This window comes from Amblyomma maculatum, chromosome 9, assembly GCF_055883805.1.
Source record: "Amblyomma maculatum isolate TAMU_Amacu chromosome 9, ASM5588380v1, whole genome shotgun sequence".
Classification (NCBI taxonomy): Eukaryota; Metazoa; Arthropoda; class Arachnida; order Ixodida; family Ixodidae; genus Amblyomma; species Amblyomma maculatum.
In genome coordinates, this window is record NC_139352.1 from 10,127,006 (window position 1) to 10,154,193 (window position 27,188).

General features: G+C 43.8%; 2 protein-coding genes across 2 annotated transcripts in view; one reads left to right on the top strand and one right to left on the bottom strand.

Annotated features, from left to right (window-relative positions):
- The window catches only part of Claspin (claspin), a 41,751-nt gene extending 27,906 nt beyond the window's left edge, over window positions 1–13,845 (top strand). Inside the window, exons 13-18 of the mRNA XM_084578041.1 lie at window positions 561–685; window positions 3,597–3,724; window positions 5,030–5,105; window positions 5,210–5,262; window positions 9,719–9,859; window positions 13,658–13,845. Coding sequence (XP_084434167.1) covers window positions 561–685; window positions 3,597–3,724; window positions 5,030–5,105; window positions 5,210–5,262; window positions 9,719–9,859; window positions 13,658–13,765 — 631 coding nt within the window. The 3' untranslated portion in view covers window positions 13,766–13,845. The remainder of the gene's footprint in view (window positions 1–560; window positions 686–3,596; window positions 3,725–5,029; window positions 5,106–5,209; window positions 5,263–9,718; window positions 9,860–13,657) is intronic.
- Window positions 13,846–18,789: 4,944 nt separating this feature from the next.
- On the bottom strand, window positions 18,790–23,321 carry LOC146178244 (uncharacterized). The gene is made up of 2 exons (XM_084578049.1): window positions 23,182–23,321; window positions 18,790–20,977 (listed from the first exon to the last, which is right to left on the bottom strand). Exon 2 carries the CDS (start codon window positions 20,765–20,767, stop codon window positions 19,778–19,780), a length of 990 nt encoding a protein of 329 aa, XP_084434175.1. The 5' UTR covers window positions 20,768–20,977; window positions 23,182–23,321; the 3' UTR covers window positions 18,790–19,777.
- Between the last annotated feature and the right edge of the window lie 3,867 nt (window positions 23,322–27,188).

The following is a 27,188-nucleotide window of genomic DNA, read 5'->3' on the forward strand; positions in this document are numbered from 1 at the left end:
ATAATCAGTGTCCAGCAGATATTTATGAAGAGCCTTCCAACATCGTGGTGTCAGTTCTTAGATGATGTTCTTGGTACAGTCGTAATTATTTGTTTTCAAAGCAAAAGTTTTAGGTCACTTTTTTCATAATAGTGGTAATGAAACTCCAACATGCATCTCATACACATACTATACGTCTATATTATTTTTCACCTGCATGTGAAGAAAGATGAACTGTTTTTTATTACTTTTTTCCTGTAGTGTTTGTGCAACACGTCCTTTCAGTTTGGCCTATTGTGGCCACATCTCTCTCGAAGCAGGTCAGTGCTAAGATAGTTAGCAGCATAGGAGGACTACAATATGACCTGAGTACTAAGCAAAATGTCCACTAGCTTTCACGGCTCGCAAATCAAATGCCACAGTGAAAGAATGGTGAAGTGTATGGCAGCAGCTGAAATTGCTGAGGCTGTACTGCTCAAATACATTCAGTCGGTGAACGAATTCATTTACCGTTTTCTCTTCGCCTTTTCACTGAGTCCTTTCCTGAAATAATTCACTCTGCCATTTTGTTCTTTTTGCAGCAAGCAGCTTCTCGACGAAGACAAGCGTGAGCTGAAAATTTACCAGGAACTGCTTTTGGAAGACGGCGACCTTCACACGGATGGCACTGGGCGTCAGCGCCAGTTTCGTTGGCGAAATTCGGGAGGTATGCGTTTGAGTAAATTCTGGTAATGTTTTTATCTAAAATGTAGTCATCTGAACAGAAAGCATGACATCGGGTTTCTGGTGAGTGCTACGTCATCCTCAGTCAACTCCATTATGCGAGTCGAAAAGCCTATTATTCGAGATAACTTTGGTCAGCGTTATGATCAAGGTTAAACATCGTTCTGATACAGGTTATTGCATGAAGTTCCAATAGCTGACAATGACAGTTGCGCATAAGATGCATAGGAAATTTGCGCATAAGTTGCATCGGAAATTTTAAAAATTTAGTCCAAGAAGACAGGTGGAAAGGCAAAAGCAGTGACACCACTATTGCACCAAATGCGCCAAACCAGAAAAGCTGTGCCATACTGACAAAAATTTGAAAAATGTTAAGGTCTGTTGAAGCATGCTTTATAAGGAATGTGGTTGTCTCACAACAGTGCAGATCTGCATGGTGAAATTTCTATGCCATATAGCGAGCTGCCTTTGGTCCTGTGAATTTTCTGTGCCTTTAGTTTCCAAATCTCTTAGGTTAGCAAATAATCCTGGAGAAGTTACTGTTTGATGCAAAGAGTGTTATACCAAGAAGTTGGTCATTGAGAAATTCAGCATAAGGGAGGTATACTAGCATAGTCTTATAGTACTGGTTTACCGAATGCCTCGTACGCACATGCACTGTATGGCGAGATGCGGTCATTGCTCATGCATAATCACCATCCAGGAAATAGCTTTGTGCCTACGCTAGTCAACGCCCTCAGGCTTGCATGTCGTTAGAGCCTAACTTTTTTCGGTGTAATTCCAACTGGCCAGCCATTTATGCCTAACTTGAGTCAACAGTTCAATGGATGCATTTAGTTATGCTGCTGTGGTGATTTGGTGATGTAATTCACATGTACAAACAACATGGTGATTTCTGAGTGTATGGCAGATCGCATTTGGTAGAGTATTATCTTAGCTGAACACGACAGCTTGTGGGGGAGCCCTCGCAAACTTTGTGCATTGGTGTGGCTTCAACACATAGACAGTGTTCAAAGCTGTGCATTCAAATTTTCGGACTAAGTGGCGGTCACTTTTTAAAATCTGTTGGTGAAAATCTCGCAGTGCGACTGACAGTGAACATGGCTGCTAGGAGCTGTCCACCAATCCAAATGAGCAAAACTGCATTGTGTCTGCACTTCGTCCTCTGTTTTGGTTGTGTGACATGGTGACCCCTGATCTCCACTGTTTGTTTTAAAAAATTGAAAATAAGGGAGGGTTAGCACAGGCTCATGCGCACACACACTTCATGCAAAATTGGTACAGAAAGCTCTCGGGGAACTGGTCAAGACTGCCCAGGTGCACAAAGAAGGTGCCCCAGTCTGACTAATATCTTTTGCTTGAGGGAAGCTCAAATGTGCATAGAATGATAACACGAGAGTTATTGCAGAACATGTAACCCCTCTCCTGCTTGGGCAGCGCTGCTGTCTGCAGTATTTGGAAATAAATAAATAAAAATGTCATAGAACTGGCTGACATAAAAGAAAAATCACGGAGGTTTTTAAGTTTCATTGGGAAGGAGGTTTACTGTATTTACTTGCTCAAGGAACCCATTTGCATGTTTAGCCCGTGGCCCATTTTTGCCGATGAGAATGTAAAGAAAAGCATTAGCGCATCCGTTCATTTGACATTCACACCACAGTCATCGCAGTCCTCAGCGCATTCCTTGGCATTGCACCAACGTGGTGCACAGCGATAACATTGTGGAATTTATTTTTTGGAATGCGAGTGCCCTTGTCAGGAGTGCATGTGATGGCTTGCTCGGCTCGTCTGGTTGTGCAAGGCTGGTTTTCAGCACGCTCGCTTTATTGTGCAGCGATTGGGGTGAGCGCCACCCGCTGCCGAAAGACCACTGGAACGTGCAATAGCAGCAAATGTCTTCTGAAGTGAATGATGCTAAAATCCAGCGTCATAATCGCAGCTGACCTTGTGCTTTCATCTAATATTGATGGGTGGAATGATGAATGATTCAAAAAAGAAAAGGTCGTTCTTGTCTTGTTTTTGTTCTTTTTTTGCATATTATAAACCCTCCCAACAAACTGACCGCAATTTTGAATTTCCTTTAAAAGCAAAAGTGAGTTCTACACTAGTATATGTGGTAATAAAGGCTCTGTTTGTAGTGAAAAGTGGAGAGCCACACATCAGCACATTTGAGCTACTGTGTTTGCAAGTGTGTGCGATTTATGTGCTCTTCAAGCAGTGTAAGACACTTTTCCAGAATGCACCTTCTTAATTATCAGCTTAAAACTTGGAATTGAAAACCTGCCAAATCCAATTGTGTGCCTGTGGCTCTTTTTTTTTTTTTTTTTTTTTTTTAGGTGATACTATTTTGATTCATGCATAAAGTAGTACTTGTTTATTTACTGTGCCTGTTGTTTGTATACATTGTGTCTCAAAAAAGATGAGGAGGGGCATAAAAAAGTGCTATTATAACACATTAATGTTATTAATTGAAATAACAATGGTTACGAGGAAGGGAAAGGTGAAGTAGTGATTGCCCCTACTAGCTATGGACATTTGACTATGCCACAAGAGAAGGTGTGAGCAAGGAGCGAAAATGGGCCTGCACAGTGGAGAGGTTTGAATTCATTTTGACCACCTGGAATCCTTTACTGCATGCACGCATGCACAACACAGAGGCACCCCTGCATTTTATCTCCATCAGAATGCTCCCCATAAAATTTCCAGGTCATCCTTAATCCGAGCAGAAAATGATAACAGTTCGTATTAGGCTGCCTAGATGAAGTATTCCTCAATTTAATCGCGTGTGATAATACAGGTTGCTCGTTGGTAGCTTGAACAAAGTTGGTCCTTCTGAGCCCATGAATGGCCTGATGTGGCAGCATGTATGCATGACTGTGTTCATCTGCCTGCAGGTGCTGATGACGGAAACCTGCACCCTGGTTCCGATGGCGAAGAAGATGGTCAGCCCGAAACGGAGCAGGAGGCTGATACTACGTGGCGTCTACAGCGCCTCGAGCGCAGGCGGTGGTTGCAGGAACAGGTGCGGCCAATGTCACGATTACGAAAGCACTAATTTAGTCACAAATTTCGGACTTAGGAAGCACACATGAAGTACACAGGTCGGAACACTGAAGTACTGACGAATTTATTGGTGTTTAATGAATGTTTTATCAAAACAGGCTTGAGAAATCAACAAGAAGATCCTGCTGTGTAATGTACACGTACTACATAATGATGCATTTACTGCACAGCAGTCCACTTGTAACAGTTCCGTCTAGTATATGACATTGTCTTGTTTAAAATTGTTAGTTTTGACTCATTGGCTTATGCATTGCAGATATATAAAAGCGAATACTACTAGACTGCACTCTGCATATTGGATGCGAAGGTTGAATATTTGCCCCGTGCACACGAATTTTCAATCACTCAGTGTTAAATTTGAACATAGAGATTCTTCTAGCTAAGCAGCTCAGAGACCTAACAAAATCCTTCTGGACTTGGTACCTCTGAGGCCATGGTGTGCTTTGCTATTTGGCAGGGTACGTTGTATTTGTGATCATTAGTGGATTAGGTGTTGAAATAAGGTTTTTGTATTTTCTCACCCTTGCCTTGCTACTTTTTAATGACAAACGTGGATCAGAAAGAATGTGGCTGTTTCCGGGTGGCTACTTTATAACAGCCTAGATACAGCCATTTAGAGTGGAATCTCATTGACACGTTCCCGGTTTATACAATTTCCCAGTTCATAAACTCAAAATCACGGCGAGAAAAAGTATCCCTTAGAGTTACACTCATTTTCTGTTCTCAAATAACATGATACCCCGGCTGCTGTATTCAAAAATTCGTCAAATTATGGTTCTCCTTATTTATTTCAGAATCCACATGGTATTTGCACACAAAACTGAATTCCACAGAAGTGTATATATCCTACTGAAGAATCCAGTATATCTAATTTTCTCTGGGTAAGACGTGGGAAGAATCTGACTACCAAGCCATGCTCCATATTTGTTATGGCCAGGGCTGTACAACTATGTTTTGGCTGCATTGCAAAGCCTCCTGTTGTCAGAGCCTTGTTCCAGCTCGTCCAGGCTGTAAACTTCCACTTAAAGAGCTCGAAGGGAGTGTGTATAAATACAATCCTATAAAAACCTGCTGCTGATATTTCATTCCTTTGGACACTTACTAGGTCATTAAACTAGCGTCAGACAACCGTATCAAATTTTTGTTTTCTGCTCCCCTCTTGGAAGCGTATAATTTGCAAACTATGGGTGGTTGCATTGCCACAGAAAACTGTAAACGCATTAAGAAATGAGGTGCAATATTTTTTTTTAATTTGTCCCTTCAGGAGGCTTCCCAGCGGCCTGACACCCCCAGCAGTAGCTCATTCTCCGAGCAGGACTCCCTGCTAAAAGCTCCCACAGGTGACAATGTGATTCTGACAATTTGGCTTGAAAAGTTTTGCTCCTCTGTCTCAGTTAGCCTTTCTGACAATGCATTGTTTGTCCATGTTTTCTTTTGTGCACAGTGATAGCAAAGCAAGATTTGAGGTTCAGCAAGAAAGTAGCTACAAAGAAAGGGGTGAGTCTCACAATACGCCAATGTCCTCTCTCTGTGTGCATGTGTACGTTGAGCAGAATGTGCCTGCAAACACTTGCAGGTTGGACTCTGATCTCAGGATTGTTAAATTTTTTGTTGCTAAAAATTTATTGTTGTGCTTTTTTTGGCCATGTTGACATTTGTCTGCAAGTAAAAGACGCTTTTACCTGTTGGATTTTTTTTTCCCCCATTCAGACTCTAATGTCATTGATGCGAAAGATCTCATGGTCATCGCAAGGAAGTAAATGAAAATGAAGCCTAGCCTCAAAGACCTCTTAAAAAAAAAAAATAAAGTTTTGAGGACACATAAGTACCGTTTTTCGGGGTATCATATGTATTTACATGATCGTTTTTTTTTTTTTTTTTTTCCCCGTTTTTTTTTAATTTAAAGAGGGGTGTGGACTTACTATCGAAACCAAAACATGGCTCTGCCAATAAAAAGCAAGTGAAACAATCTATCGCGCACACTATGGCAAGGTTACAATTTATGTTTACTTTATGGCTGTACGCTAGACACTCAGTTATCCAGCTCGCTTCTTCGAGCGAAAAAAAAAAAATTCTTTGCACGCACCACACTCATGTGAATGTCGATAGATTATGGTTATGCTATTCTCGATAGTCTGACAGAGCAGCTGCAAATCCTAGACGTCGGTATGAGCAAGCCTTTTCAAGAGCTTGCTGCACTGTGAACACAAGTGTCTGGAGGCCGCAAACTTACACAAACAGGTTGCGTGAAAAGAGCTTCCTCGCAACTGTGTGCTGGTGAGTACTTTGGGCATGGGCGGCAGTTCCATGCAATGTTGTAGTGCAGTCTTTTATGAAGTGCGTGATTTTGCTCGACGACAGTCCACTGTGGGAGTGGTAGCAGTGAAGGCACAACCATCAGTGAAGACCACGACACAAGTGGCAGCGAGTAGTCTGGCTGCTAGGTGATAAAACTTTCATTTCGCAGAGCGGTTGTCTGTATATGTATATATATATATAATATTTTTTTTTTTCTTGCCATTCAATTTGGGGGGATCAACTTACATTCAAATCGACTTGCAGCCATATAAATATGGTAACGCATCATCGGTGTGAACGTCTTGGTTTAATTCTCTTGTGTGTGTGTTGTGTTTGTGTATAACCATGCAGCGCCAGAGGTTGTCGGAGGGGTATTAGGTGACAGCGTTGATGGCTTCCATCTTGCTCTCTTTGCAGTTTCTCATTGAACTACATGCACTTTGCTGCTGGCTTAATCACCAATCTTCTAATTTGTGCCTCTGTAATAATCTCTCACATAGTCATTGCCACACAGTCACGGTCAACGTTACTAGAACCAGCTTCAGTTTGAAAACTCCCCGCCTCCACTGTTCATCGCGGGCAGCAGTCGAACCGGCTCCTGACCTTGGAGCGGTAGCGAAAGCTGGCACATGATGGGCCAAGGACAATATTTCGGACGTATTAATTTGTCTAAAGCAATAATGTGAGCATAGTTGGGTTTTTTTTACGATTAGGTACTAATGTGATGTTAACAGTTAGGCACTAATGTAATGTAAAACCTTGCAAGCAACCGGTCTTAAAGTATAGCAGCAGCGCGCGCGATATGTTTGACTAATTTTCACCAACAGGGAAGACAGTACTCTTCTGATATATTTTGTGCGATTTGTGTGATCAATCAAATGCCACACGCCTGGTTTTGAGAAACTGGCAGTGTACGCATATTTTAATTAAGACAAGTTGTCTATGTGTCAAAAAGCTTGGAGAGCAGGCTTTGCAATCTTTTTTTCCGCCACACTTGGCAATTAGAATGGTGAAGTATCAGAATAGCGGCATGAGGACCTGTCGGCCGTGCAGCTTGGCAGTTGTTGGTTAAGTGATCTGAAATGAAACGAGCGTACATGCATATTGATCAGTGGGCAATTTTAATGCGTAGCATTACTTGTTTCTTACCCTCTGTGTGCGGAATGTGTGTACAGAATGTATCCGCAGTGGCTGTGTATCTTATGTTGATATTGTTACGAAGCGGCAAGCTGATGAAGACAGGAGACAGAACATGACCGATGGCGATGGTAGATGACTTTTAATGAATGTTCGCGGGCCTAGCGTGAGCGCTCCTGCCCGCGGCACTGCCCACTTCTTCTTCCTTGTCGTCCATAACATGACCCGGGGCCACCGAGCGATCGTCCCGATCGTGGACGAGGAAGTTTAGCGATGTTGATGATTTGATGGCATGATGATGGGCGTGTCTGGATACTTGAAGAAGAAGAGGAAGAAGGAAGAATAGAACGGCTTGCCAGTACAATGATTCCCGATGAACCTTGGCCCAAGACACTCGGGCCACAAGTCGCCACGACTAGATGGCGGAGGCCAAGGCACGCACCGCATGGCATAGTCAGGGGAGGATGTGTAGCAGTGTCTTGGGTCGTTGGTCGGCACATCAGGTCAGTGGTGTGACATATGGTTGTTCAGGTCTCTCCTTGTGTCTTGTGGTCATGTGTGGCGTTTCGGGTCAGTCTCTTTTTCGTCGTGTCTTGTGGTCGGGGTGGGGGGGGGGGACGGTGCGGAGGAACGGCAAGGTCTTGCTGGGTCCGGCAGGCTGGGGAACAGCCATGCGATGCGTCCTAACCTTTCGCCGACGGCGCAAGAAGTCGCAGGGCGCCGAAGCTCCGGACCAGGATGAGGGGGTGATGATGAAGTCGCACCTATCCCGCACCTCCACCAAATGTTACGAAGCGGCAAGCTGATGAAGACAGGAGACATAACATGACCGATGACGATGGTAGATGACGTTTAATGAATGTTCGCGGGCCTAGCGCGAGCGCTCCTGCCCGCGCCACTCCCCGCTTCTTCTTCCTTGTCGTCCATAACAATATGATTGCACTGGACTAATTGTAGCTCTTTGTTGTTACCCATTAATTAGATAATTGTGACTATATTGAATGCTAAATCAAGTATTATATTGTTGCATTGCTTTGTAAAGTATACTTTTGCTGGACTAGCTGCAGGACTTATTTAGTTGTGATTAATTAGGTATACGTGATTAAAAATGAGCTTCATGCTATAGCATCAAATCCTATATCGTTATATAGCTTATGATGAACATAATGGCACTTCTCTATTGATTATAATAATTAGTTAATTGTGATTAAATGCGAACATTACAGTTCAACTTCAAATCGTATATCTTTGGACGGCTTGTATTGAGTACTATAGCACTACACTAATTTGCAGTACACTATCTACATATGCTGCCAAGCAAGTTGGTGTTGCATTTTGCTGTAAACAGAAAGCACGGCAACTCGGAGACGAATGGAAGTGTTGTGAAACGTAGATGATCGCGTTGCGTACGTCTTTTTTCTCTTCAAACTGTCACACTAATTGGAAAGTCACGGGTCCAGTCAGCGTGGACCGGGTCATTGAGCGTGCACGTTAGTCATCTATTGACTGACTGTGCATAGTATCACGGAAAGGGACCTTCAAGCACTAAAAGGACTTCTCTTACACACGCACGCTTTAAAAATGAACTCGTAGGCAGGGATAATAAAATGGTTTGTTTCCTATCCTTCTCGCTACCATTATTGGGTGCAATAGCAACTTAGCACGCCACGTCACCCACATGAATGGAACCTGCTACTCAACTCAGCGAACTATGAAAAAAAAAATCAAGGAAATAGGAATACTAAATTCATCATATTTCCAGTGCCACTAGGTTTCACGGCATCAAGTCAGCGCTTTGTACTCGCGCGTGCGTCACTGAAACGCCTGCACCTGCTGGCAAACGCACCGGCGCGATGAAGTCATGAAGCCTGGTTCGACTGCATCGCCATTCACCGGCGCCGCGCGGCGCTCCAGAGCTTTTAAACTGAAGCTGGTTCTAGTAATGTCAGTCACTGTGGTCTCTTGCTGTCAGACAACCTGCCGACCAATCAGTGCCGCCATGTCACCTACCAATTTGTTTATTAACTACCATGTGCCAGAAGCACACACAAATTTGTTTTGCTCACAATGCCACCAACACTGCATTTTCTGGAGAATGACACCTTTAACGCTATCATATTAAAGCTAGGCATGGCATCACCCCAGTTTGCAAACCAGACGATGGCTGCAATGCTGTTTGCTTGCTTGCTTGCTTGTTCTTCTAGCTTAGGAAAGTTCCTTCTTCAGTGGCACCAGCCTCTGCGGTTGGAATGAGGCAATCATGATAGTTATCTGCAAATCCAACATATATATTGTACCAAAGTGAAAATATTGAATTAAAGGCAGTAGCATGTTTTGCTTTGGTTAAATCGATGCAGAATAGGGAGCCATTTCCCAATGCTTGTGTGTGCTTGTAATGAAGTCTCAGCTCAAGTTACTCAGCCGTGTAATGAGACTGAAGTGTCTCGGCTTAAATTTGAAACAGTGGAAATGTCAAGTGGAATGTTTTATCATTCTTATATGCCTTCTCTTTTCGTAGGCAATGTGTGGTTCTTTTCTGAGGCTTGACTCTGGTGTTCTTGGCCGCATCGCCGAACGCATCAAGGTGACCGTTCCAACCGAGACCGAAGGCTCTGTCACCACGAAGAATTTTGTCTTCAGGGCAGCTGAAGAGAAACCAGTGAGTCTTAAACAGTGTCTTTCTCAATTGTGGCTCATACGATTGTGCTCATATCTATTCCAGAATACTGAGTATTCCAGTATTGTTCCTGACAACTAAAGAGCACGCGGGCAGTTGTTATTAATTATGGAACTGCCGCAAATAGTGGAGGAAAAGACATAGATCTTTATGACATCCAAAGATTTGTTTGTTCGTAAAAATGGGCCCTGCAGCCACGTTGTCCTTTTCTAATTATATACTTGGGCAGCAAAATTTGCATCATTACAGTTTTTCCGTCAAGTCTCCTATGCCCGCATACCATGTGTGGAGTTCTGAAATACCAATAGTACTTCACGTTAACATTTGCTCAGCCTTCTGCTGGGGAGGTTTTGCTCAAACCCTAAAGATGTCATGCTATCATGGTAGTAACTTGACATTACAGTACACTGTGCTGTGAACATTTTTGTGGTGTCATAGTGAACACAATGGTCTCACACCGGAATACCAAATTACCCTGTACTGCAAGGCATAAGCTTTGAAAGCAAGATAAGAACTATAAAGAAACCTTACATATTACTACAGTGGAACCCCATTCATACATTTTTCATGAGACCAGGAAAAAAAGAACATAACAGCCGGGAAAACGCAATAGTGAGGAAAGTTTCGAAAATGAATAAAACAGTGCAGCTTTGACTTGAAACAATTTATTGAGCTTAAAAATGAAAAAAAAAACTTACTTGAAAAATAGAGAATGGTGGATTGCCGTTTCTTTCGCTCGCTAGAAAGCACCACGCGTTTCTCAATAGCCTGGAAGGCCGCATTGGTGTCACTGTCGCTTTGAGGTGCGATGTACCTGTGGAGGAGGTCCAGGGCCGCGACGGCTTCTCCAAAGCTCGGCTCTGTCAACTGCTCGCAATCGTGCAGTTCGTGCTCCTCGTAATCGCAGTCAGCGCCTTCACTCGTGACCGAATTCACAACGATCTCGGCAATGCTCTGGCACTGACGTCACGACGGCAGCATCCACGGCGACGCAGTCATCATATGTGACTCCAGTGGCACCCAGCTCATTCATAGCCTCAGCTAGGTCTTGATCACAGAATACGTCCGACTCTTCAGCCTCCATGACAGTTTCCATTTCCCCTGTCTATGCGGAAGCCGCACAGAGCGAAGCAGTCTGTGCTTTCACTCGTGACTGAATTCACAACGATCTCGGCAATGCTCTGGCACTGACATCACGATGGCAGCATCCACGGTGACGCAGTCGTCATATGTGACTCCAGTGGCACCCAGCTCATTCATAGCCTCAGCTAGCTCTTGATTACAAGATACTTCCGACTCTTCAGCCTTCGTGACAGTTTCCATTTCCCCCGTCTATGCGAAAGCTGCACAGAGCGAAGCAGTCAGCGCCTTCACTCGTGACCGAATTCGCAACAATCTCGGCAATGCTCTGGCACTGACGTCACGACGGCAGCATCCACAGCGACGTTGTCATATGTGACTCCAGTGGCACCCAGCGCATTAATAGCCTCAGCTAGCTCTTGATCACAAGATACTTCTGACCCTTCAGCCTCCGTGGCAGTTTCCATTTCCCCGTCTATGTGGAAGCCGCACAGAGCGAAGAAGTGCTGTGCAGTTGACGCGCTCACTGCAGTCCACGCTGAAGTGACATAGTACATAGCGTCAAGTACTGAAATAGCCGTAGGTTGTTATCCGCGATCAATACACCCGAGACAGCACTTTACAATTAATTTCCTGTAGGCCTTTAGGTTCTTTATGATGCCAGCATCCAACGGCTGCAAATGGCTTGTAGTGTTAGGTTTGAAGAAAACAAGCTTCACGTTCCGAAGAAATGGCGGATCTCTCGATGGGAAGCACAGTTGTCCAGAAAAGGAACATTTACTGGGAACCCATCTTGTTATCAAAGTACCGAAGAAATTCTTCGAACAAAGAACACGTCATCCATGCACGATGGTTGATATTGTAGTGACATGGCAGCAAGCGAGTATTCTTCAAGCACCGTGGGTTCTGATATTTTCCAATTAACCATGGCTTTAGCTTGTCTGAGCCATCCATGTTACAACAAAGGAGCACCATCAATCGGTCTTTGCTGCATTTGCCTCCATGGCATGCTTCGCCTTTCAGGCTTAATGACTGATGACTGCACCCAGAAGAAAAGACCCATTTCATTAGCGTTATAAATGCCACGAGGCTCGTACCCCTCAATTGTAGCCGATAGTGTGGCCTTCCAATTGTCGACTGTTTCCAAGTTGACACTTGCTGCTTCTCCACTTACCGCCTTATAAGCGATGCCGTGCCTCTTTCGAAAACGGTCGATCCAGCCGTTCGACGCCATGAAGTCTGTGATGCCCAATCTGTCGGCTATGTCCATTGCCTTCTCACACAGAATGCTCCCGTCGTAGTTCACACCGGCTGCACGAGCTTGCTTAAACCAGATGAGAAGAACCTTGTCGAGGTTTGCATACTTGGCGCCACGAGGCTGCTTAACCTTCGAACCGAAAAGCGCGGCATTCCTTTCTATTTCGGCTCGCTTCAAGATGATGCTGTTAAGTGTAGAAGGTGGCAGACCAAGGTCTTTTGCAATATCCACTGTCTTCCGTACTGGCTGCCTGTCGACTGCATTCAGTGTGGCTAGCTTTTCCTCAAGGAAAAGCGCCTTCCGCTTGCGCTACACCATTGACGCCATCGAAGCACGGAAAAGACGTTACTTTGACGGTCCGACAGCGGAGGAAAAAAATATGGGTTTAAGGCTATGGTGGCGTAACGAGTTGATGGTATGGCCATTTAGTGCTAGCCTCTCCAACTCACATTCAGCTTCTTGCCGGCAAATTCTGTAGCCAAGCCTGGCCAAGACTTGTGAAAAGCCAAAATGGCGGCTGGTGTGCATTGCTTGGTCGGATTCGGGGAGCCAGGGTGTGACGTATCATGTGGGAATGTTTTCACTGCTTCAATGTAACAGCAGGGTTCCTAATACATTGCATCCTATGGAAGCTATGCCGAGACCGGATGAAAACGACGTAACAGCCAGGAAAACGCGGGAGTGAGGAACGTAACAGCGGGGCTCTACTGTATAGTGGGTTGTCTGAGAAAAGGTCAAATTTCTTTTGTATCCAGTAGGCAACGTTATTGATTATTGAAAAGTTGAGAGAGAGAGAGAAATATGAATCAGCCCAATAAAAAAACATTTCCACTGTTTATGAAGAGAGTACAAAGAGAATCACTAATTAAGAGACCAGCAAGAGTAGTAATGGGCATTAAGCTTGAAAATGTTCATAGGATCTGTGTTAACAAATTTCCTAGTTTGTCAAACACAAAATTGAAGGAAGCTATGCTTTGATTCAATTTAGCATAAAAAAAAAGTGCACTAGACCTCTAGCCTCATGAAAGGAGACACTATAATCTGTGACACCTTTTTCCTGTAGTGAAACTGAAGCTGTGGAGCCAAAAACACTCCTCCTACACAGCAGAATAGTATGTGCTCCACTGCCAGTAATTAGTTTTCCCAAAAAAATATACAATATTATCACTATTTAGTGTTTACCACACATTTCTAAGCAACTGACAGTGTTCAAGGTAAGGGGAAAATGATCTTGTTGTTTACAACAAATTTTGTAGCCACGTCTAGTGACAAGAAGCTTATAAAAATGGTGCCAGCAGCCCCAGTGATTTTGTTAATACTATACCGCAGAGGGAGCAAAACACAAGGCATATCAGTGTGACTTAACTATATTTGGCGGAAGGACAGAATTACAGATGACATGTTCCTGTTGCCTTTCCTAATTATGTTTTTTCATCTTGCAGCAAAAGCGGTTGGCTAGCAGTGAACCCAGCCAGGAGCCTAAGAAGGCGAAGCTCAGGAAGCTGTCGGAACAGAGAGACTTGGCAATTAGTGTCTTCAACTTTATGTAGGCATTTCAGTTGCTTTCAAGCACGGTTCTTATGCAACCATATTGCGAAATATTTTATCAATAAATGTATTTATTTCTGGACATTATCAGTTACTGTCTTATGCAAAGGTGAAAATTACTAGCTGTGTGCATGCATGTGCATCTTTCTCCTCTAAATCGTTATATCATGCTGTGTGTAGTTAGAGTTCGATCTCTGAAACAGTCATAGGAACAGAGAATTATATAGACAACGAAACAAAGTAGTATAGGATGAAATGAAGCATTTACTCCTACAATGCACTGCTCGGGTAAGAAGATGTCATAAAACTAACTTCATTTCATCCAAGAGTAACGCAAAATAAGGCTAGGGTTGTCCGAATACAATTGAACCAGGATAATTCAAATTTTGGTTATATCAAACTCACGGAATATCCCCTTGAAAATCCCATGTAAAAGTATAGGAATGCTGCGCCGTATATCGAACTCCAATTTCACAGGTCGTTCAATATATCGAACTCCGCACCACGCACGCACTGGAAGGTTTGCCTTTTTCAAAGATGATCGCATCACCCACGACCGTTTGCCGCGTGACTTTTTCGAGCCACGCATGGCAGAAGCGGGAGATTTTTTTTTTTTTTGTTTTTTGTTTTTCCTAGAGTGAATCTGAATCAACAAAAGCATTCTGTCAGCTGCGATCATGACACCGGCTTTTAGCATGGTTCGCTTCAAACGGCATTTGCAGCTAGTATCACGCTTTCCAATGATTTTGCGACAGTGGGCTACGCCGCCCCAAGAACGGCTTTATAAATTCAACCAGGCTCGTGCAATCAAGCCATTGCGGGCACTCTGCCAAGTTTGCTCCCCGCCATTGCAGGAGCTATCAAAAGTATAAAACACCCTGACGTTATCACTGCGCAGCATCTTGGCGCGCTGCCAATAAATGAACTGTCGATGCGACGGCCAAAATGGAGGGACATTTGTTTCACATGCAAGCGAAAACACTAGCGATTTCTGCCGCGCGACGACGCAAAACTGTTTTGAGCTGTCGCGCCGGCGCAAGCGGCGAGAGCGACACAGTTCCAACAAGTTGGAAATTTTTCGCTCTGTCATTGCTGAGTTCGCTCAATCGCTTGCATGTGAACCGGCCTTAACACTTTTTTTTTTTTTTTTCAAATTCTCGGGGGCAAAAGTGGAGAGTGAATTCATTATGTGAGTCGGTTGATTATGCGACTAATACGGTATCATTTTTCACGATGCCACCAAGCGGCATCTCAAGCCAATTTCTCTATATAGAATTATGGATATATCGAACTATTTTGCAATCTCCTTTAAGTTCGATATATATATCGGGGTTCGACTGTATATGTGTGGCTGAAAAGCAATTATGAATTATAAAACTGGTTTTGAACTGAATCATATTAAAGCTGGAATGAGAATATGCAGCAGCAACAAAAGCTGCTGCCGTTCATCATGAATAACCTTGCAAACCCCAAAATGGTTGGCTTAGTTCATGCGGTTTAACACCCCAAAGTGGCTCGACTCGGGCTTTGAGAGATGCTGTAGTGGAGGGCTCCGGAGATATTGCACTGACATCACACAGCACACGGGCGCCTTGCTTTTCGCCTCCATCGAAAAGCGGCCATCATGGCCAGGATTCGATCCCGCACTCTTGGGAACAGTAGCCAAACGCTGTAACCACTGCACCACCAAGGTGAGGCAAACCCCAAAATGCACTGCTGGTTTCAGCTTTTAATTACTTCCTGGGTTTTTATTCCCATCCATATTTGTTATTTTATGTTTCGCTAATTTTGTCTCCACACCAATTTGGCTGCCAGTATCAACCGTCTCCTAATTTATTACTTCTAGTTTTCTGCACACAGGCATCGCGACAAATGGCCAACCTCCCATTTTTGGCCCACTCGGGCTGCTGGACTGCGATATGATTAAGTGACTTTCACAACTCTGCTGTACTTGCAGTGAGGATAAAGTTGACACAGCGGTTGACCTTTAGACGCTTAGAACACACAGCTTACTGCCATCACCAGATGCAAGTGTAGAGCAGTAATTATTCTTGATGCGTGAAATGCAAAGCGCAGACACCAAATTTTTATTGTGCGTTCTAAATTTGTAACAGATTTGCAAGATATTTGTGAACATAAACTGCCATGTAGAACTTGCCTACAAAATATTTATTGACCCTTTTTTTCCAGTTTCATTTTCAACAGCCAAACAGTGGCTGAAACTTTCATCATCATTATCATCAGCCGAACTATACCCACTGCAGGGTGAAGGCCTCTCCCATATTCCTCCAATGAACCCGGTCCTGTGCTAGCTGCATCCACTTGACCCCTGCGAACTTCTTAACTTCATCCGCCCACCTAACTTTCTGCCGTTCCCTGCTACGCTTTCCTTCCCTTGGCATCCAATTGGTTGCTCTTGGAGACCATTGGTTATCCTCTCTTCGCAGTACATCCTGCCCATGTCCATTTCTTCTTGATTTTGGCTAGAGTGCCAGTAACTCCAGTTATTTCTCTGACCAACTTTACACGCTTCCTGTCTTTTAACATTACACCTACCATTTTCCGTTTCATAGCCCTCTGCATTGTCCTGAACTTAAGTAGAGCCCTTCTCGTTAGCCTCCATGTTTCAGCCCCATAGGTGATTACCGGTAAGATGCAGCTGTTATATAAGCAGTGCTATGATAGGGGCCAGTTGATTCTGAATGTTGGTTCTCAGCGCGCTAGAACACACTAACAGTTGAAAAAACGTGAAAACGGGACAAACAGAGCGCAAACTCACAACTGTTTAATGAAAATACAACACTTGTTTTTATACATGTTTTGTCATGGGATTATCACATATAAGCACATGTCGCCGCACCTCTATCCGTTCTTGATAAAGTCAATTTCGGCTTTCGTCAATGTGATGGAAGCGTCACTAACACATTTTTTGCATTTGCCTCGAAAATTTGCCTCTCTAATCTCCCTTTCAATTCTCTCGCCTGCATGCCCGATTATTCTTGTTCCAGCAAAATCCGGATGACACCCGTAGATCACCTTCCAGAGATCACCTTGTTGCCCTGCAGCTAAATAGTGGATTCCTTGTCTCCTATATTCACGCTGTTGGCCCTCAGGCTCAGATTCTGACAATAAAACAGTGCCAAGATTGGCACCTCCGAGCAATGTCGAGCAGGGTACGAAGCTCCAAAACTTATATGTCATGATGTTGACATCGTCAACGAAAGGTAGGGCTGGGATGCATCAAGTTTTGTTGTGCCATCTTCTATGTAGGTCAGACTAAGACTGACACTACTGTCTGTGAGTCGTTTCACCTTGTGCAGGACAAAACAGCATGAATAATACAGGCGACTAAAACTATGGTTTTAGATGCCAAATATATGTGGTTAACAGTACATTTTTAGGCACAAAAAAAGGGGGAAATAGGCACTATAAATATTAGCAGAAATGCAAATTATTTCAGGTCTCAACATCTGCGCACAATATCTGCCGCAAGATAATAAAAAGACCATTTTGGCATCATAATATAGAGTGTAGCCTTTCTAAGGCTGTGCCACACATGCATATATAACATGTTTCGCCAAGGCAAAGGGGGCAGTAATTTTTTGCAGCAAGAAATCTTTGAAGAAAATGGCATTCCTAGCCCTTTTATAAACACTTTTCACGTTTCTTACTACAAGGAATAAAATACAAATACAACTGTTGAAAACTATTGTGTACGCTTGCTAAAACACGAGCTGTTCTATATTGAGCACCAAAAAATAGACCTCTCATAATACAAAACTACAAGAAAAATAAGGATGCATTGAAAGGAGACCATTTACTTAGAAATTAATGCAGTTACCAATGTTTTAAAGGTGTCAGTGCATGCATACAATGCTTGAACATTAATAAATGTGCTGCCACTTGCTTCGTAGCCGACATTTGAGGCAATACCGCCTTCTAATGATGCTTGCCTTTTACTAGGGTCTGGACAGCGGATGTATGTATAAGACGAAAGAGCATGTAGCCACGCAGCACTGCTTAGCATTGAATATGTCGGTAAAAATTAAAGTAGGATTGCATGAGCCTGCATATGTCCTGCCGAGAATTCATTATAATACTGTTCATCCAGAAATCACTGTGAAAAAGCTATAAGGCAGTAACTGCATACATGAGTCATCCCTCTTCTGGAATGTTCAAGTACCTCCTCATGCAAATTCTTCTAGCTACATAAAAAAATTTCTCTCCCTCTTTCTTAAGTACCTCTCATTTGATTGGCATCCACCTTTTTTTGTCTTTAGCACTAATCAATATTAATTTGTAACAGTAATTCATATAACGGATTAGTTCGTGAATTAGTTTTCGACAATTGTCCCACCCATGCATAATTTTAGAGGTGATCGATGTATATTCTGACCCACCAATCCTCCTTGATCCATACCAATGAATTATCAATATTATTAAGGCAGATTAGTGAGAAGAGTAAACGCTGGCTGTTGGCCCACTCTTGTCAAATTTTGGGAATCCTCGGCATCTTCAAATTTGGCAACGCCCTTCAATTGGTTCCTTGAGGGTAATCATGTGATCTTGATTTCATCACTATTTTGACCTATCAGGAAACTCCATTGGGGGTCCGGAAACCTGTGCTCGAACCACTAGAGACCCCCTGCCGATGGAGTCAGACTTTAACCACTGCACATGACTGATTGCTACATACATCTATAGAGGTGTTTCTCAGAAGAAAAAGGTCGTTCTGTGTCTTACAAACTATGTTGAAACTTCTGAAGACATAAACTAAAATTTGGTGTCTATAGTTCTTTCATCAAAGTTTGTGTAAATTTGAATCCCATAGGCCCCCTCCCCAATCCAACATCACTTTTTGTGACAAATGTTTTGATTATACTTCTACACCTTTGTTGTTTTCTATTGTGAACATCTGTGTGAGATAATTCTGCTATCAGTTTTTGGCACCACTTATCTTTTGTTACCTCACTAAGACAGCATTACAATATGACAGTAATCGTAGAACCACTTAATAGGTAAGGCACACTACAGCATGGAAAAGCTTCGTAACTTGCTGATTCTTCACTAAAACGGACTGTTGATAGAGTATGATAAGTGGTCTCCAATCACGAGACGTAAAGCACAGAGACTCAAAGACTGCACAACAAACATTTGCCATGTCACTTAAGAATGCAACCAAATTACAATTAGTTTTTCAGACATCTATACCGTCACAGTGACTAATAGCCAGGGAAGTAAGGAAACTGCCAACTGATAGGCCATTACTAAATGAAGTAGCAAGACTGAAGGATTGTGCTGAAAACATGGTCACCTTTATTTTCATATCACTAAGGCGTAGACAATGTCACACAAAATTTAGAATGAGATGAAAAGGCAGAGCTCTAACTCTTACAATGAACGTTATGTGAAAATGTGTCAGTATAATGTGTCAGTGCACTGACAAGGAATACATTTTTTAACCACACCATACAGCATATAAAAATATGCACCAAGCCCCATTTCCTAGGTGACTTGTTAGATGTTATAGCGGCATCTAAAAAAAGCAAACGAGTTCATGTGACATCTCAGTGAATAAAGGCAAATGCTTTTTTTTTTCAAGAAATAAACGTTCAAAGCACATGCCACAAGTTTTCTGCCCAGTTTGCTAAAAGCAGTTTCGTTACTTACTTTTGCTGTTGCAAGCGGGATAAGATGTGAACAGCATGCAGCATTCCCAACCAAAAGTGAGACATTATCATGAGCACATCTGCCCGTGACTGATGAACTTCCTTCTACGCACCACTATTCATGACTGGAATTGCAACGCTGGTGAATGGCACCAATTCACACTTTACAGTACGACACTTGTCAAAACACACTTTTGCATCCCTTCACAATGCACCATAACAAAACCTCAGTCAAGCTTGCAGGACAATGCAATGCACAATTGCTGCCTGCAACATTATTACCAGCACTAGAGGAATGCACCATAGCTCTATGGAACAGTGGATTCCTTTACTCTATTATTCTGTTCACGATATTTCACTTGCAGCACATGCACAAATTTTCTCACAGCAGAAACATTGCGTCGGCGGTTTTTCACCCCTCTGGGTTTGCACGTGGCGATTTAGGGATACCTTGTCTGCATAATCAACAGGACACAGATGGCACTGGTACTTCTCATCTGTATGTGTGCGAAGGTGGTCTGCAAGGGTGCTCCCCCTTGCAAAGCTTTGGCTACAGTGAATGCACCGGTATGGTTTATCACCAGTGTGAACACGAAGGTGATCTCTCAGAAAACTCCTCCTTGCAAATGCCTTGCCGCAATGAATGCAATGGTATGGCTTTTCACCTGTGTGAATACGGAGGTGGTCTGCTAGGGTACTTCTTCTTGCAAAGCTCTGGCTGCAATGGATACACTGGTGAGGTTTCTTGCCAGTGTGAATGAGAAGGTGCTCTTTGAGGCCTTTCTTCACTGAAAAGCTCTTGCTGCAATGATTGCACTCGTATGGCTTTTCATCTGTATGGGTATGAAGATGCGCTGTCAGGAAGCTCTTCCTTGCAAAGGCTTTGTTGCAATGAATGCACTGGTATGGCTTTTCGCCTGTGTGGATGCGGAGATGGTCTGCTAGAGTGCTCCCCTTTGCAAAGCTCTGGCTGCAATGAATGCAGTGGTATGGCTTCTCACCTGTGTGGGTGCGAAGGTGCTCAGTCAAGTACCTCCTTCTTGCAAACCCCTTGCTGCAATGAATACACTGATATGGCTTTTCACCCGTGTGCATGCGAAGGTGGTCGGTCAAAGTGCTCCCTTTAGCAAAGCTATCGCTGCAATGAATGCATTGGTATGGCTTTTTGCCTGTGTCAACTTGAAGGTGGTCTGCTAGAGTGCTCCCCTTTGCAAAGTCCTGGCTGTCATTTATGCGCTGGCATGGCTTCTCACCTTTGCGGAAGTGCTCTTTCAAGCCTTTCCTCATCGACAAACTCATGTTACAATGAAGGCAGTGGTATTGCTTCTCAATCATGTGGATGTGAAGGTGATCTGCCAACTTGTTTCTGTGAGCTCTTACTGCAATGACTGTACTGGAAGGTGTGCTCTCCAGTGTGTGTCCTCAGGCTGTCCTTCAAGGTGGCTTGATCCCTTTATGCATAGCTACACTCAGTGCAAAAGTACTGCCGCATTACTGTTCAGGCATTTGCCGAGATGAGAGAGCTGCAATGGGCGGTGACCAAGCCTGCACATTGGAACAAAGAACATGTTTTCTAATGTGCAATGAATATGCCTCACCGAATTGATTAGAACTAGATTTAAAGGAAAAGTTAAGAATCGGCAATTGTGCTCTTACATGAGCCTTATTTTCCTTTTGTACATATTCCAAACAAATTCAAAAGAGTTGTCTCGAAAAAAGACCATTTTAAATCGGCCTAAGCATCAGCACAACAGGACACAGCCTATCATTGCTATAGTACGGTTGAAGCCAAGTCAAAAGCAATGAATGTTCCGGACCTGCTGTGTGGCTACTCATCTTGAGGCAACTGCATACAATGCTGCGATCGTTTCCCACTGTTGCTGCTACAAAGATCATATTACATTGGGTAGCACTCGTGGTTCCCCATTTACCATTTCTTGCACTCAAGGCCTCCAGTACACAGCATGTTTGCCACCTTTCAAAGCAAAGAACACAAACTGCTGCCGTTGACAATGGCTGTTATAAGATGCCATTGAAAACACATGGAACCACATATTTTTGGAATATGGGTATTTATAAATATGGCCAAGAATCAGTTCTGGTAAGTGTAACAGTCGTGATGAGAGTGGAGTGGGCCAGGAAAAAAATGACAGTAAATGATTATCCTTGTTGAAATCAAGAAGAAATGGGCTGGGCATGTAACATAAAGGCATTTTAGCTGCCCATCTCTTCGTGTAATGAATTGAATTCCGAAAGAAGGCAAACGTGATCAGGAAGGAAGTCTGCAGGAATAAAGTGAACTTGAGTGGCACAGGCTAGGGTCAATTGGAAGAATATGGGTTAGGCACTTGCCCAGATGTAGACATGGGGTCAGGCTGGGGTCGAATTACACAATGATTGTAGCATGGTCCCAAACTTGTTAATTTGCCCTGCTCCTACTGATCAAATGTCTGCCAGTGAGAATCGATCAGAAAGGAACGGGGCTAATTAATTTATCGGTTTGTGAAAGATCTTTGGCATGTTTGTGATGTGATCATTGCATAAGACAACCATGATAATGTCCCTTCTGGAAATTCAACTAATCTGCATATTCACTTTTTGTAAAAAGTAATGAGCCCAAGGGGTCTCGGTCTGAACAATGCTGTCCATCACGCATTATCTGCACTAAGAATCTTTCGGAAGTCAGAAGTACCCTCCCCTTCGTCTGCATAAAACTTCCAACTTAACTTCCAAGGATACTGTGCAAGCTGTTTGGTTTGGTTTGTGGGGTTTAACGTCCCAAAGCGACTCAGGCTATGAGAGACGCCATAGTGCAGGACTCCGGAAATTTCGACCACCTGGGGTTCTTTAACGTGCACTGACATCGCACAGCATACGGGCGCCTTGCTTTTCGCCTCCATCGAAAAGTAGTCGCCGGGGCCGGGATTCGATCCCGCACCCTTGGGAACAGTAGTCGAGCGCAATAACCACTGCGCCAACTGTGCAAGCTGTATTATAACAAACGCTCACGTGCACGTCACGGCTGTGGACATTGATGGGGCTTCCTTCACTTTTAAAGCGAAGGCCTATCTACATGTAACGAAATCCCGTGCGCGAGATCTGTCAACGCCCGCGAGATTTTGCGAGATGTGTTCTCGTTGTCTAGCGTTCCTGCCATCTGCAATCCCACACTTGATCACGCGCCAAGGAACGCCACGCGACAGGAGCGGTGGTGTACCGTCCAAACACACTTGCCGAAGAAAGTATGACAGATACACCACCTTTCCTTCCCTGTAAGCCAATTAAAATTATATGTAGCACTGCAACGAATGCCGATAAGAGGCAAACGATGAAAGGCAAATGAGAGAAAGGGCAGGCTTCGCCATTCTCCTTTTAACTACATTTTTAGCGTTACAGTAACGCCTTTTTTATATATATTTATTTTCTGCAATGGATCTGTTATGTTACGAGAGGAGAACGCCTTCTCACATAACTAAAAAAGGCATTCGTTCGCGACCATCGATCGCCTTCCAACAAAGATCATCTTCCACAGATGCAACCACTAGATTCGCGCAGCATATCTGCATGCGCTACCCGATAAGCAATCTCTGCAAACAACTGCTGTTTTCCATCACAACGTCATAGCCGCACATTACGCGTATCATTTTGTTAGGACGACTATCCGCTCCGCAAGGTGCATCTTGCGTCACAGTTGGCGCGCGTACGTCACAATTTCAATAGGTAATGAAGTTACGAAAATGAGAACCCACCGCTTTATGCAAAGAAAGCTTTCAATTCCAGTGTTCTAGTACTTTCAATTCATGTTTCAATCACTTTTTAGCTGCTTGGATTGGATCAGCTTGGCTATATAGTTCCGAACAGAGTTGTTGATGCGTATGTTGATGCTGACTTTACCATCTACTTGGCTGCCCATTCTGAACACGCTTTGCATCGTACCGCTTGGCTTGGGCAACGAGCGTCTTTGAAGGAGACACTGCGAATTAAAATGAAAGACGTCACACAAGCAGCGGCTTTCAACTTACTATTTATTTTTGTTTGTTTTCTCTTATCGTTTCAATCAAGTAAAATTTGTGAACACTGAAAAAAGTGAATCCGCCTTGGATGGATGGATGGATGGATGGATGGATGGATGGATGGATGGATGGATGGATGGATGGATGGATGGATGGATGGATGGATGGATGGATGGATGGATGGATGGATGGATGGATGGATGGATGGATGGATGGATGGATGGATGTTGTGGCCTTCCCCGTGTAACGTATCCTGGCCCGGCGTAATAGTTGTAAATCAATTTTACCTACTGCACGCGAACACATACAAGTACATAAATATACATTAACATTTTCGGTCGCACTAGCTTCCACCACTCTCTCAGGCAGCTCTTGGTCTTAGATCTTGGCCACCTTTTTCACAAAATGTGGCGCCCTCTGGGAGGGGTTGAAAATTCGTCTGCTACTGGTTGAAAACGTCTTCCCTTCCTATAAATCAATCAATTTTTTTAACGTGCGCTGACATGGGGAGGTGGTGAAGGGTGGCTGTTCCTGGCACTGCGAGGCTGGGACGGTAGGTCAACGCCACTTGCGGCTGGAGCTAGCCAGCCACTGAATTTTTATCTGTTATAGGCCGTCATTGCACCCGCCACTGCTTAGGTGGTGGACGATGGCTGTTGCGGCATGCGTCTTTCTCTCCCGCTTCTCTTTCTTTCTTCTCTTCTTCCTCTCTTCTGTCCGCACGAGGCAGCGGAGGTGGCTCAGTTCCAGTGCCAGTAGCAGGCCCGTGCATTTTCTTTTCCTTCTTCCTACAGCCACAACAACAACGGTGACATCGGGGACCCATAGAGGAGGGTGGCTGGTCCTGGCCGTGGTGGGGCTGGTATGGGTAGGTCAACACTGCTTCCCAGTAAAAAAAAAAAAGACCATTGGAACCATTTGGAAATTTCCAAATGGAACCAATTGTGTTTTCTGACACAACCTATTGCAGTCAATGGGTCCAACAGGATTACCAATGGGCCACCCACTGCATACAATGGGTCCAATTGGACATACCAATTGGGACAAAAGGAAGACTGACGATTTGCATGTTTATTATAGTGGAAACTGCTAATTACATGCTTCATGGAAATAGCACAGGCAAACGCACATCTCACACAAGAACGATATACAGTTGCACATTACATATAACAGATCACTACATACGCCTAGCAAACATACTTCTGCTCCTGCTTATATACACCACTCACACTACTGTCATGCTGGGCCAGTGACTTGCCATTTGAGTGCAGTTATTTTATTTCAGCAATAGTTCAGATGATGAATTTAGTTCGACAAATTAAGCTGCATAGTTGTTATTATGAACAGAATATTGTGTTTGCTTTCTTTTTGAAATATGCGAATGTTCCCGTGGATCTACTCAGTGCAGTTGGACAGACCAATTGGACTCAATTGATAAGATCCATTGGATGCAATGGGTTGACCAATTGGGCTATGCAGTTGGCAAAGATTCGTCGAACTGAGTTTTCATTTAGAACATGAACTTATTAGTACTATAGCTATGTACAAATGGCGCTCTATAGAGTTTGCACGAACAAGTAGCAGATCCAATTGGCCTCTCCAACTAGAACCAATTGGAATGCTAGAATTCCAAATGGAACCATCTGAACTACCCATTTGGAAATTAAGTGACTTCCAAATAAACTTTCCAATGGGTTCCAGATGGAATAGGAATTCCAATTGGAACCCGTTGGAGAGTCCAATTGAACTGCTCATTTGGAAAGAAAATTCCAATAGGAACCCTTTGAGTCCAATTGGTACCTATTGAGATTCTAATTTGCTCCAATGGTGCTTTTTTTTAACTGGGTTGCGGCGGGGGCTAACCTACAACCAAACTTTTATCTGTTGTAGGCCGTCATTTTATCCGCCACCGCTTCGGTGGTGGACGACGGCTGTTGCGGATAGGGTGCCGCATATTGAAATGCTTTTATTTCTATAAATAAAAACAGAGCACTGCAGAATCTGCATTGGAGTAATCCGAAAGCACGGATGCTGACGTTGGTTGCTTCTAGTTGCTTAATTCAGTTCTTGTTTAGAGAGAGAGAGAAGACTTTATTTACACCGACATGGACCTCGGAGCGGGGGCTCAGCCAGGAGGAGGGTCTCCTTGCCGGCTCTCCTGCGCTGTGGCCCATTTTAGTCTTTGGTACTTTCATATTGCGCGCCAATCCCTTCCTATGCCCTTTTTCGGCTCTACTTCCGGTTGCGTGACGTCACATTAATTATTGTTTACCCATTTTAGTCTTCGGTACTTTCAAATTGCGCGCCAATCCCTTCCTATGCGCTTTTCCGGCTCTACTTCCGGTTGCGTGACGTCACATCCTTGACGTTACCTTAATTGACTGATTTAATTAACTACTTTAGTATTTTATACAGTCACATGTGGCACCAAGCCATTGGGCCAATGGCAACCATTTTATCCTTTACTTAACATTTTCCTCTAAATTATTACTTAAATAACTTATTGGCCTAATTATTTTTTCAGACACATTATGTCACCCTCTATCGATTGACACCACTCATTAATCTCTACCACTTCTCAATTACTCACAACTGCTGCGGACACGAGCTTTCGTGTTTTGCCTCTAATTAATTACCTAATTAACTTATTGGCCTAATTATTTTTCGGACACAACATTACGTCACCCTCTATCGATTGACAGCATTCATTAACCTCTACCACTTCTCAATTACAACTGCTGCGGACTTTATATACATTTTGCCTGTAATTACCTAATTAACTTGTTGGCCTAATATATTTTCCGGCAACAACATTACGTCACCCTCTATCGATTGACATCACTCATTAACCTCTACCGCTTCTCAATTACACACAACTGCTCCGCACACGATTTTGCTGACGTGGCCTGCGGACACAGCCTGCGGACGCGGTTTGCGGGCAGAAATCTGTGAACATAGCGAAGCAATGCTTTCGCATTAAAAACACACTAACGAATGAATGAATCCCTTATTAAGGCGAAAGCCGTTAATGGCTGATGCTGTCGTGGACAGTATGTACCGCTTTTGAAGCGTTCTGATGGTAAGACGCCCGACTACTGTGCCGGAGTTCCCGGGTTCGAACCCGACCGCGGCGGCTGCGTTTCGTTGGAGGCGAAACGAAGTGGCGTCGTGTGCTGTGCGATGTCAGCGCACGTTAAAGATCCCCAGGTGGTCGAAATTACTCCGTAGCCCTCCACTACGGCTCCTCTTTCTCTCTTTCCACTTTCATTCCCACCTTCCTCCCTTCCCTTACGGCGCGGTTCGGGTGTCCACAGTGCAAGTGTGACAGTTACTGCGCCTTTCCCTTCCTGTGAACCAATTTAACTTAACTTGAAGCGTTCTGAATGGCCGAGGCGGGATGCGTCCCTGCCATCACTTTGACGTGCACCAAGGGACGCCACCCGACAGGAGCGATGGTGTACCGTCCAAACCATATGGAGGTCCAAACTACACTTGCCGGAGAAAGTGTGATAGATACTGCGCCTTTCCTTTCCTGTAAACCAATTATAATTATATGTAGCACTGCAGCGAATGCCGACAGGTAGGATAGGCTTTCGCCATTCTCCTCTTAAGTGACGTTTAAGAGACCCTCTAATTTTATTTCAATGAGGATGCCAAGTGGCTTAATCATTGGGAGCGGAAATTGGGCAGGAAGCAGCTGTCAAAGGTAACGTTCCTACGTCTTACTAAACTTTCAAATGACA

Excerpts from the sequence above, each read along its gene's own strand:
- LOC146178244 (XM_084578049.1), bottom strand. The coding sequence starts at position 20,767 with ATGATTGAGAAGCAATACCACTGCCTTCATTGTAACATGAGTTTGTCG.